Source organism: Cervus canadensis, chromosome 28 (assembly GCF_019320065.1).
Source record: "Cervus canadensis isolate Bull #8, Minnesota chromosome 28, ASM1932006v1, whole genome shotgun sequence".
In the NCBI taxonomy this organism is placed as follows: Eukaryota; Metazoa; Chordata; class Mammalia; order Artiodactyla; family Cervidae; genus Cervus; species Cervus canadensis.
In genome coordinates, this window is record NC_057413.1 from 31,647,652 (window position 1) to 31,660,414 (window position 12,763).

At 40.9% G+C, this 12,763-nt stretch overlaps 1 protein-coding gene across 1 annotated transcript in view; it reads right to left on the bottom strand.

The window, feature by feature from the left end:
- Nucleotides 1-5,202: 5,202 nt before the first annotated feature.
- The window catches only part of LOC122429462, a 105,038-nt gene continuing 97,477 nt past the window's right edge, over nucleotides 5,203-12,763 (bottom strand). The window contains exon 11 of the mRNA XM_043449786.1: nucleotides 5,203-5,324. Coding sequence (XP_043305721.1) covers nucleotides 5,288-5,324 — 37 coding nt within the window. The 3' untranslated portion in view covers nucleotides 5,203-5,287. The remainder of the gene's footprint in view (nucleotides 5,325-12,763) is intronic.

The window sequence follows — 12,763 nt, forward strand, 5'->3', positions numbered from 1 at the left end:
TTAGAATAATGTCTTCCACTTGATAGACACTCAATATTTGTTCAGTGTATGGAGGAGTGGACATGAAATACACAGTACTTTATACTCAAAAATTACTCACATCAGTGTGTTTCTTGTTTCTTTGTGTTTTCTTCTTGTTGCAGATTGTGTTAGCTTGTTGAAAATTCGGGATGCAATTGTTTCATGTGAAAGATAAATAGAACTTTAAAAAAGCCACTGTGAACTACTTAGAGGAGAAATTTAAAAACTGGAAAATAAGGTCCATGAGCTACAGAAAGAACTGTCGGAGAGCAAAGAAGTGAATCACAGTTAGGGCATCAGAAAGTGGAGTGGCAACGAGAGCTTGACAGCTTGAGATACTGCACATCCTAGTTTTAAAGCAATATATGAACTGTTATTTACTTCAATACTGCAGAGACGTAGCTGTGTTATAATTTTTAACTTACCCTGTGGGATTTTACAGGGGAGAATACATCATTAGTATTCTGGAGTGTGAAATTCATGGAAATAATATAAGTTCTTAACAGTGAATGCTTCTAATGACTTAATGTATATTTTTCCAAATCATCATTTTCATGATCATACAGGAGTCCACCATAACGGAAACCTCATTCACGATTCAACAGATTGACTTTCGATTCTTTTTCACTTTTCTGTATTATGTTTAATCTTACAAGGAACATCTTTTCTACAGATTCATTTCTACATTTCTAATTATTTTGAATTCCTTTTCTTTAATAATAGTGTATTATTTGGTTAAAGTATGAGAACGTTTAGAAACGGTCTTCGATCCATATTTCTAAACTATTCTTTAGAAAGTTTAGATTACTTTTCATTTCCACCCACAGAAGTATGAAGTAGCCATTTTTCTCAAGACAGAAAAAAATATTTATGCTGTTTTATTCTTAACCCTCTGCATGAAAACAGTGATCATTATTAAGTGTTCTTCACTGTATTTCCCATCATTTTACTATTTTAAACATTGTGAAGAGGGAGTGAAAGTTACTGCAGCAGTGAATAGTCTCATGTTTTTTTTAAGAAGACCTCTATAAATTTTGCAGATTGACCTTAAAGCAAGAAGAAGAGAATAGAAGAAATGCTGGCATGTTATATGAAAAAATTAGGGAGCAGTTAAGAAGAAAGGAAGACCAATATAGTAAAGAAGCTGAAATGAAACAGCAACTTGAACTCACTCTCAGAGCACTAGATGGAACTGAAGACTGAGAAAGGATCTGAATCAGGTAGAGTAATCGTTGCTGAAAATTTCAAATTTCTCACACCATTTCATCAATATTATTTATAATATCCCATTTATTTAATATGTATTATTTAGATTTCAAACAAAGTGTTATCTCAACCTAGGTATGAACTGTGTGTGACATTCGTACTTTAAATGATTAGTTTCTTACTATTCTTGGCTTCTAATAGATGCTCTGTATGTGTTTTCTGAGTGGAGGACTGGATATAACTTGAGGTTAATTATTAACATAATGATTGGCACTTTTGATACATTAGACAAAATAATCTTCTTAATTCCAATCCATGTATTAATTTTGGCTTTCTAAATGTTAAAATACAGTCTAACTTGGCTTGAGACTGTGAAGGAACTAGTTAAATGCTTTGTAAAGAAATTTCCTTTCACAATAATATATCTGCATGCTTTTGCTCCGTGATAAATTTAGCAGACATTTAAATTAAGATCCAAGTTAATCACGTGAGATAAAGATTCTTGTGCTTGAAAAGGCTACTTCCTCTAAACAGTTTTATATATTTTATATTCTGCTTCTAAGCTTTTAACTGTTTTGTTTTGTTTTTTTTTTTAATAATATGGGCCCAAAAACTTCATATAGTGTCTCTCCAGGTTATGGAAGAGTGACATGACTCAGAAGCAGCTTTCTGGAGAACGGAATGCCAGAAGCTTACAGGAGGGAATCCTGGCCAATCACCTTGCCAAAGAAAAGCAGAAAGAAATGGCTGATAAGGAAATGAACTCTTAGGTATTTTCTGTATTCATTTATGTGTGTGTATGTATCTGTGTATGTATGTATTTTATAAACGAAGAGTATGTACCATAGAAAATGTAGAGGCTTGTGAAAGCCTATACATCTATATTTTGAGGAGGGATGACATTTTTCATGTGTCGGATAAAGTAATATTTGTAATTCAGATCCATTTGTCTACAGCAGTCAGGTAGGGACACGTGATGACCTCTTCCAAGGAGAGACCTTTAATATTTTCCATAGGAATTGATCTCAAAATTATTGCAACTGTATCAGAGGAGCCGGCACCCTCCCCTGCGCTTTAGGCCAGGAAGACGGCGTGTGCTCCGCCATCGCCTGCGCTGCACAGCCGAGTCCCTCTGCTCTGGGGGGAGCGTGTGCACCGCTCCATGCCCGTCCTCACCTTCCGTGTCTCAGTCAGAGTCCGCTCCTGGCTCCACTCTCCTTTCTGTAACCAGCGCCCTGTCAACGGCCTTTGCACGTCATTTAGTTTTCCAGTTTGTGAAAACTGCAAGATCAGTTGTAAAAACATTTCTGAACACTTTAAAAAGTAACTTCTTCAAAATAAACTTATAAAAGTTCTGCCTACCCCATCCCCCCAAAAAAACCATACCTCTTGCTACTAACAATAGATACTCTTAATTTTTGGTAATGATTTCACTTCCTTGATAAATCATTAGGGTCGGTTATCACTTCCACTGGTGGTAAGGAGGAAAAGTACAGGCAGTTCAGAGACCATATTTTGGATGTCATTCTTGTGAGGAAATGAACGCTTTGCTCTATGTAGGTCCTGTTTTAGTACAAGGAACTTTTAAAAACAGTGATAGATATGACATCATATGTATTTAGTGATAATTAATAAGTGTTTTTCATTCTCTTTCACCCTATCTTACTTAGACATTACAAAAAGGTATTGAAAGTTATGGAAGCAGCAAATAATCTCATGGATGTCTAAGAAGAGCTCTCCAAGTTTTACCTATCACCATCCTTGTATGCACTGTGAGTGAAGTAAGAGGGTTATTCTGTGTTGTTGTGTTTGCACCAGAGAAGTGGTCGTGGTCTGATGTACGAGGACAGGTGGAGTTGGAAGACCTGCTGCTTATTATATTTCTAGCTTCTTCCTTCCCAGAGTCGTTATAGCTGATGAGCTAACTCATGTTTTTGTAGAAGTGCTTAGTGCAGCTGGCAATAGGTTTAATTCTTGTAATTGACTATTAAGATCTTAGAACAGTAACATATTCTGAAGAAAAAACTTTTTACAAAATGTAATCTGTTTAAATATGTACAGAGCTAAGGCTCTTATTGTAGGGCAGCTGCACAGGTTAGGGATCAGCTGTATAGTTTTTAAAGCTAGCAAGTGGTGGTGTGTACTGGAGGTATTTGTCATATTTGTTGGGATAGTTTTATTTCTATTCATGTCAATTTGAATTAATTTGGGAAACATTTCAGCATTGAATCATTTATTTTTATAGCCTCTCAACTGTTTCAAGGCATATACTTGAATAAAATCATAATTTGGAACTCAAGTGGTGAGCTTTACCCAAACTCTTCTTGATTTCATCTTCCATCTGCTATTTATGATTTACATAGAAGGTTTTTGCAAACGATTTGTTGATAATTCTCATTTTAAGGGTCAGTTACTATCATTTAGGTACACGCTCGTCCACTAAAACTGAAGGATGGCAGGATTCATGAGCAGCGGGAATGGAGGGAGTCAGGGACAGGGTTGTAGCGGCTGCATTCTGAAGGCAGCTGTAGGCCGGGTTTTTGAGGCTCCTTGAAGGCATGGGAGCAACCTCATTTTTTAAATTTGATGTTTCTTTTATATTGGAATATAGTTGATTTCCAATTTTGTGTTAGTTTCCTCTGCAGGGGAGAGCTAGTGAGCCTAGGTCTGTCTGGAACATTCCTGAATCCTTCGGGGATACACTCTGTGTGTCAAGCTGAATGCCAGACCTAGGGGGCACAATTTGCATTTTTCTCTCAGGGAGCCCTAACGTGGTGCGGCCTAGCAACTGCTTGAAAATCCATCAAATTGCTGTTTCCTTCCTTCTGACAGAGCTAGCTTTGCTCCCCCCTTTGGGATTTCTGAAGCAAGGGGGCAGCATGAAACACCTCGCCTGTGGTCCATTTGAGGTGAAACGTGCCCTCGGCCAGTGACCACAGTATGGAACCTGGCCCTCTCAGACACGCTCCCACAGCCTGCTTCCTCGTGGGCAGTACTGCTATGACCTAGGAATGTGTTTGCAAGGCTCGAAAAGTGCAGGGAGACACGCAGCCCTGACTTTGCAATTTAGGCCCTTGGATCAGGCCTGGAAGTCTGACGTCTGAGAAGTGAAACACTTGCTGCAAGATAGAGGCCTGGAAACTCTCTGAGGCTGCCTTTCCTGGCTCCAAGGAAGATAGCTTCCCTAGCCGCCTGTGGGCTGAGAGTCACACACGGCTGGAAAGCGCTTGCTTGGAGGTCATTTTTCAGTGGCAATTGTCCCTGAGGCCCTGCCCTTTGGGAGGGGTCCCACACTCACAAGGAAAGTCAAATCAACATCCAAATGTCTGTTTCATCACATTTCCTCTGCAAGAGAGATCTAGCGAGCCTAGATTTGTCTGGACCATTCTTGAATCCTGTGTGAACACACCCTGTTTCAACCTGTATTCCAGGCCTAGGGGACAAAATTCATATTTTGCTCTCAGGGAGCCCTAACACGGTGCGGCCTAGCAACTTCTTGATAATCAATCCGATTGCTGTTTTCTTCCTTATGGCTGAGCTAGCTTTGCTCCCCTTGGGGATTTCTGAAGCAAGGGGTGGCCCCCAACTCCTCTCCTGGAGCCCTTTTGAGGTGCAAGGTGACCTTGATGAGGTGACCACAGTATGGCACCCAGCATTTTCAACACACTCCCACACATTGCTTTCTCATGGCCTGTACCGCTATGACCTAGGAATGTATTTGCAAGGCTTGGTAAGGGCAGGGTGACACACAGGCCTGACTCTGTCATATAGGCCCTCGAAGCAGGCCTGGAGGTCTGCTATCTAGAGCGATACAGTTGGTGCAAGATAGAGGCCTGAAAACACACTCACTGTGGATGTCTTTCCTTCCTCCAAGGGAGATGGCTTTCCCAGCCTCCTGCGTGTTGAGAGCCACACACTGCTTGAGGACACTTGCTTGGAGGTCGTTTTTCAGTGGAAAGTTCCCCTGAGGCCCTGCCCATTCAGAGGTGTCCCGCACTCACAGGGAAAGTCCCAGCAACATCCAAAGTCTCTTCCATCACATCTGCTCTGTAGGAGAGATCTAGTGAGCCCAGTTCTGTCTGAAAAGTTCTTGGAACCTGTGGGGACACACCAAGCTTGTCAGCCTGGATACAGGCCAAGGAGGCAAAATTTACATCTTTCTCTCGGGGGCCTCTAAATTGGTGTGGCTTAGCAACTGCATGAAAACCCATCCAAATGCTGTTTTCATACTTGTGACAGAGCTAACTTTACTCTTCTCCACCCCTTGGAATTTCTGAAGCAAGCAGGTGGCTGACAACTCCTTGCCACTGGCCAATTAGCAGTGGAATGTCACCTTGATGAGGTGACCACAGCATGGCACCCAACACTCTCAGAAACACTCCCGCAACAGTATCCTCAGGAACCATAGCGGAATGAACTAGGAATTTGTTTCCAAGGGTAGAAAAGTGCAGGGAGACACATGGCCTTGACTCTGGAATTTAGGCACTCAGAGCAGCAACTGAGGAGTCACATCTTAGAAGCAAAATGGTTCATGCAAGATAGAGGCCTGGAAACACACTCTCTGTGAATGCTTTTCCTTCCTTGAAAGAAGAAAGGTTTCCCAGGATCCTGCATGCTGAGAATCACACACTGCTTGAAGGTCATTTTTCAGTGGCAAGTCCCCTGATGCCTTGAATGTTCGGAGGGTTCGCATATTCACAGGGAAAATCAAAACAACATCCATAGGTCTGTTCCATCACGTCTTTTTCTGTAGGAGAGATCTAGTGAGCCTAGGTCTTTCTGGAACATTCTTGGATCCTGCAGGGAAACACCTTGTCGTTCAAACTGGATACACAGCCTAGGAGCCAAAATTCACATTTTTCTCTTGGGGGACCCTAAAGAGGTGCAGCCTAGCAACTTCTTGTAAATCCATGCAATTGCTGTTTTCTTACTTCTGACAGAGCTAGCTTTGCTCCACCCACCCTTTGGGATTTATGACACAAGTGGGCAGCTCACAACGCCTCGCCTTGGGCCAATTTGCAGTGACATGTTACCTCCATGGAGTAAACACAGTATGCACCCCGCACTCTGAGACACAGCCGCACAGACTGCATCCTCATTGTCAGTACCGGTATGAACCAGGAATGTGTTTGCAAGGCTCAGAAAGTGCAGGGAGACACACTGCCTTGACCTGGGATTTAGAACCTTGGAGGAGGCTTGGATGTCTCACATCTTAGAAGCAAAATCCTCCTTTGGGAGGAATCCCACACACACAGGGAAAGTCAAAGCAACATGTATATGTCTGTTCCATCACGTGTTCTCTGTAGGAGAGATCTAGTAAACCTAAGTATGTCTGGAACATTCTTGGATCCTGCGGGGACACAACCTGTGTGTCAACCTGGATACCGGACCTGGGGGCAAAATTCATAGAATGCTCTCAGGGAGCCATAAACATGTGTGGCTGGGCAACTTCTTGAATATACTTCCAATTGCTGTTTTCTTAGTCCGGAAAAAGCTACATTTGCTCTACCTTTTGGGATTTCTGAAACAAGCAGGCAGCTCTGAACTCCTTGCCTCAAGTCTATTTGCTGTGTAATGTCACTTCAATGAGTTGACCCCAGTATGGCACCCAGCACTCTCAGACACACTCCTGCAACCTCCTTCCTCATGGGCAGTATGACTATGACATAGGCATGTGTTTGTAAGCCTCATTAAGTGCAGGGTGACACATGGCCCTGATTATAATTTAGGTGCTAGGAGCAGGCCTGGATATCTCATGTCTTTGAAGCTAATGAGTTCCTGCAAGAGAGAGGCATGAAGACACACTTTCTGTGGATACCTTTCCTTCCACGAAGGAAGATAGCTTTCCCAGCATTCTGGGTCCTGCGAGTCACACGTGGCTTGGAAGCACTTCCTGCCCAGCCTGGTTTGTCCCTAGAGGCATAATATTCTCTTCTTCCTTGAAAATAGATGTCCTGTTCTTTCCCACCTCAAGAATCTCTGGTTGATTCAGAAATGTAGAAATAATAATAACAAAGATTTTATATGCTTGTCAGTCTGGTCCAAGAGTTCCTTACCTTCCTGATGTTTCCATGTTTCCTAGGGGGAGCAAAGGATGGGTTATTCTCCAGGTAGGGAAGGATCAGGAGAAAGAGCCCCAGTCCACATAGAAAGGCAAGGATGGTATCGATCATCCAGAAAGGGGAGCTGGAGTTCAGCCAAGTATCAGAAGTGTTTTTTCAGGGAAAAGAGAGGATTCGCCATCATCTGAATCACACCGCTGCCCTCAGGCAACTGAGCCAAGGGGTGCACTTGGGGACTAAAGTACTAGGCTCGCATCATAGAGATGTGCTCTGGTCACAAAGGGCCCTTGGGGGTAAGAGGGGTTAGCAGAGGAGGAGGCTGGACCATAGCCCCTCCCTAACCATCCAGCCACACAGCTCCATTCATCTCCCTTCTCTGAGCCTTCCCATCCTACCTTCTCATCCTGCTAGAGACATTAGTCAAGTGTTGCTTCTTTCCACCTAGAACTCTGAGAATTCCTGGTTCCTTGGATAACATTGCTTGAGTCCCATCAATACTTTAAAAATTCAGGAGTTCTCCCTATAACTTTGGTTAATCCCAGGTATTTTTACTTTTATGATATATATTTTTTCTAATTTCAGTTAATTTTTACTATATTCAACTACTGGGAATTAAGAATTAATTTACAATAATTTGAAATTTACAAGGCTATGAAATATAAAACAAATTGAAATAAACTTTCAGAGTAAGTTTTTCATAATTTGCCAGCATCCTTGTTTTCTGAACGCAATACACTGAACAAAAAGATTTGGAACACTCTGTACAGATACACACACATCCTTTGAACAAATCAGCCCAGTGTTTTCAAATCTAAGAACCAAGTTTGTTTGGTTTTTTTTTCCCAGTTCAAAAGTTATCTTTCAGTATTTGTTATAAGTCGGACTGCTAGCAGTCAATTCTCCCTCTCTGTTTATCTGGGAACATTTTTATTTTGCCTTTTTCCCTGAAGCATAGATTTTATAGACACGGAATACTTGGGTGACAATTTTTTTCTTTCAAATCTTTTAATATGACATCCCACGGCCTTCACTCTGCCATTTCTGACTGGAAGTCAGTGATTAATCTTATTGTGGCCTCCTCATATATGGAGAGGAGAAGGAAATGGAAACTCACTCCAGTATGCTTGCCTAGAGAATCCCGTGGACAGAGGAGCCTGGTGGGCTGCTGTCCATGGGGTCGCACAGAGTCGGACATGACTGAAGCGACTTAGCATGCATGTATGCATTGGAGAAGGAAATGGCAATCCACTCCAGTGTTCTTGCCTGGAGAGTCCCAGGAACAGAGGAGCCTGGAAAGGCTGCCATCTATGGGGTCACACAGAGTCAGACACAACTGAAGTGACGCAGCAGCAGCAGCATATCTGGAGAACAGTTTCTCTCTGGCTACTTTCAAGATTTTTCCTTTGTTTTTCCAGTTTGACCAAGATGTGTCTTAGAGTGGATCTGTTTCCTGTCATTTTTCTAGAGGTGAACTCTGAATCTGGAGAGTGTTTTTCATCAAAATCTTATAATCTTTTAGCCATGATGTCTACAAGTAATGTTATGCTGTCCCCTCTCATCTCCCTTCTTTCCGAGAGTCTCTTTCCTTCCATATTTGATGGTGTGCTGAGTGGATGCTGTAGATCGTTTTCCCTCAACATCTTCTCTCTTTGTTTTTTACACTGATTTCCTGAATTCATCTTTCAGTTTATGGATTCTTTCTGCTACCATCTCAAGTGTGCTATTGAACCTATTTTTCAATTTAATAACTATAGTTTTCAAGTCTAGGACTTATATTAGTTTCCTTTTTAAAAACAATTCCTAGCTACTCATTGAGTGTCTCTTTTGACTGAGTATCATATTTTCATCGAATTCTTCAAGCATGGCTCCTTTAGTCCATCTTGCAGTTATCATTATTTTGACATTTTAATGTTTTGACCTTCATGCTGAATTTATAAGTGATATATGAGTTATATGTTATATATAAATGCTTTGCTCACCACCGTTTCAACACTAGAGTTTTCTGATTTTAACTGTGTACTTATCTTTCCCAGCGAGTTTTATACTTTGATAGAGTTTCCTTTTCTTAATTAGCATCTTTTCATTTCAGCTTGTAGAACTCCTTTTAACATTTCCTATTAGACTGATCTAATGGTGATGAAAGTAGGGAAAACCACTAGACCATTCAGGTATGACCTGAATCAAATCCTTTATGAGTGTACAGTGGACGTGAGAAATAGACTTAAGGGACTAGGTCTGATAGACAGAGAGCCTGACGAATTATGGATGGAGCTTCATGACATTGTACAGGAGACAGGGATCAAGACCATCCCCATGGAAAAGAAATGCAAAAAGCAAAATGGTTGTCTGAAGAGGCCTTACAAATAGCTGTGAAATGAAGAGAAGTGAAAAGCAAAGGAGAAAAGGAAAGGTATTCCCATTGGAATGCAGAGTTCCAAAGAATAGCAAGGAGAAATAAGAAAGCCTTCCTCAGCGATCAGTGCAAAGAAATACATGAAAACAACAGAATGGGAAAGACCAGAGATCTCTTCAAGAAAATTAGAGATACCAAGGGAACACTTCATGCAAAGATGGGTTTGATAAAGGTCAGAAAAGTTATGGACCTAACAGAAGCAGAAGATATCAATAAGAGGTGGCAAGGATACACAGAAGAACTGTACAAAAAAGGTCTTCATGACCCAGATAATCATGATGGTGTGATCACTCACCTAGAGCCAGACATCCTGGAATGTGAAGTCAAGTGGCCCTTAGAAAGCATCACTATGAACAAAACTAGTGGAGATGATGGAATTCCAGTCGAGCGATTGCAAGTCCTAAAAGATGATGCTGTCAAAGTGCTGCACTCAATATGCCAGCAAATTTGGAAAACTCAGCAGTGGCCATAGGACTGGAAAGGGTCAGCTTTCATTCCAATACCAAAGAAAGGAAATCCCAAAGAATGCTCAAACTACCGCACAATTGCACTCATCTCACACGCTAGTAAAGTAACACTCAAAATTCTCCAAGCCAGGCTTCAGCAATACGTGAACTGTGAACTTCCAGATGTTCAAGCTGCTTTTAGAAAAGGCAGAGGAATGAGAGATCAAATTGGCAACAACCGCTGGATCATCAAAAAAGCAAGAGAGTTCCAGAAAAACATCTATTTCTGCTTGATTGACTATTTTAAAGCCGTTGACTGTGTGGATCACAATAAAGTGTGGAAAATTCTGAAAGAGATGGGAATACCAGACCACCTGACCTGCCTCTTGAGAAACCGGTATGCAGGTCAGCAAGCAACAGTTAGAACTGGACCTGGAGCAACAGACTGCTTCCAAATAGGAAAAGGAGTATGTCAATGTTGTATATTTTCACCCTGCTTATTTAACTTCTATGCAGAGTACATCATGAGAAACGCTGGGCTGGAGGAAGCACAAGCTGGAATCAAGATTGCTGGGAGAAATATCAATAACCTCAGATATGTAGATGACACCACGCTTATGGCAGAGAGTGAGGAAGAACTAAAGAGCCTCTTGATGAAAGTGAAGGAGGAGAGTGAAAAAGTTGGCTTAAATCTCAACATTCAGAAAACTAAGATCATGGCATCTGGTCCCATCACTTCATGGGAAATAGATGCAGAAACTGTGGAAACAGTGTCAGACTTTATTTTTTGGGCTCCAAAATCACTGCAGATGTTGACTGCAGCCATGAAATTAAAAGATGGTTACTCCTTGGAAGGAAAGTTATGACCAACCTAGATGGCATATGAAAAAGCAGAGACATTACTTTGCTAACAAAGGTCTGTCTAGTCACGGCTATGGTTTTTCCAGTGGTCATGTATGGATGTGAGAGTTGGACTGTGAAGAAAGCTGAGCGCCAAAAAATTGATGCTTTTGAACTGTGATGTTGGAGAAGACTCGAGAGCCCCTTGGACTGCAAGGAGATCCAACCAGTCCATCCTAAAGGAGCTCAGTCCTGGGTGCTCATTGGAAGGACTGATGCTGAAGCTGAAGCTCCAGTACTTTGGCTACCTCATACGAAGAGCTGACTCATTGAAAAAGACCCTGATGCTGGGAGGGACTGGGGGCAGGAGGAGATGGCGACAACAGAGGATGAGATGCTGGATGGCATCACCGACTAATGGACATGAGTCTGAGTAAACTCTGGGAGTTGGTGATGGACAGGGAGGCCTGGCGTGCTGCGATTCATGGGGTCGCAAAGAGTAGGACATGACTGAGCGACTGAACTGCACTGAACTGAAGAACCCTCCAGCCTAAAGCAAGGAGGCACCAAACACAGCAAACTAAATAAAATGAAAAGATGAGAAATATACAGGAAGTGAAGGAACATGGTAAAACTCGATAGACCAAACAAACGAAGAGGAGACAGGGAGTCTATCAGAGAATTCAGAACACTGATAGTAAAGGTGATACAAAATCTTGAAAACAAAATGAAGGCAGGGGTAAAAGCAAATCACTACTAAAAAGTCATCAAACAACAATGAAAGAATGCTAGAGAGGAAGAGGACAACACCTGCAAAATATACAGAAGACAATTAACTAAACAGTTACAGTAATCCCTACTGATCAATAAATAAGATAAATGGATTAAACGTGGTTGAATGGTTTAAAAAAGAAAGAAATAAAAAGACCCAACTTGAAGTTATCTACAAGAAACTCATTTTAGATTTAAAGACATATATAGGCTCACAATGAAGGGATAAAAAAAGATACTCCATGCATGTAAATAGTAAGCAAAAGAAAGCGGGGGTGTCTACTCATATAAAAGAGAAAATAGATATTAAGTCCAAAATTGTCTCCATAGGAAAAGAACATCTCTGTATTTTAATAAGAGTCACTTCTACAGGAAGATATAAAAATTATATATGCATACAGCATCAGAGCCCATAAAGGTATAAAGCAAATACTGGAAAAAAAGAAAAAAAATTGATTGCATAAAGTGGCCGTAAGGAACTTCAATTATCCACTTATAAAAATGGATAGAGAATCAGTAAACAAACATGCCTTGAAAACACTATAGATCACATGCTCCTTACAGACATATTTAAACATACCACCAAACAGCAGTGCATATACATTCAAATACACAAGCAACCTTCTCCAGGACACTCAATAGGCCACAGTCAAGTTTTAACAAATTCAAAAAATTTGGTTATGAAATTACTATTTCAAAATAATTATTAATTAATTAATTAATAATTAATAAATTTGAAATAATTTAGGTGTCTTTTCTGACCACATTAAGATGAAATAAATCCCTTAAGAGCAAGAAAACAGGAAAATTGAGAACTATGTGGAAACTAAACCATACAGTCTTATACCCACTTGTGGCTTTACTGAGGCTTAACTGACATTGACCACTGCATAATTTTAAGACATACAGCATAATGATTTGACTTACATACATCAGGAAATGATGATCACAAGAAGGTTAGTGAACATCATCTCATATGGATACAAAATAAAAATAAAAGAAAA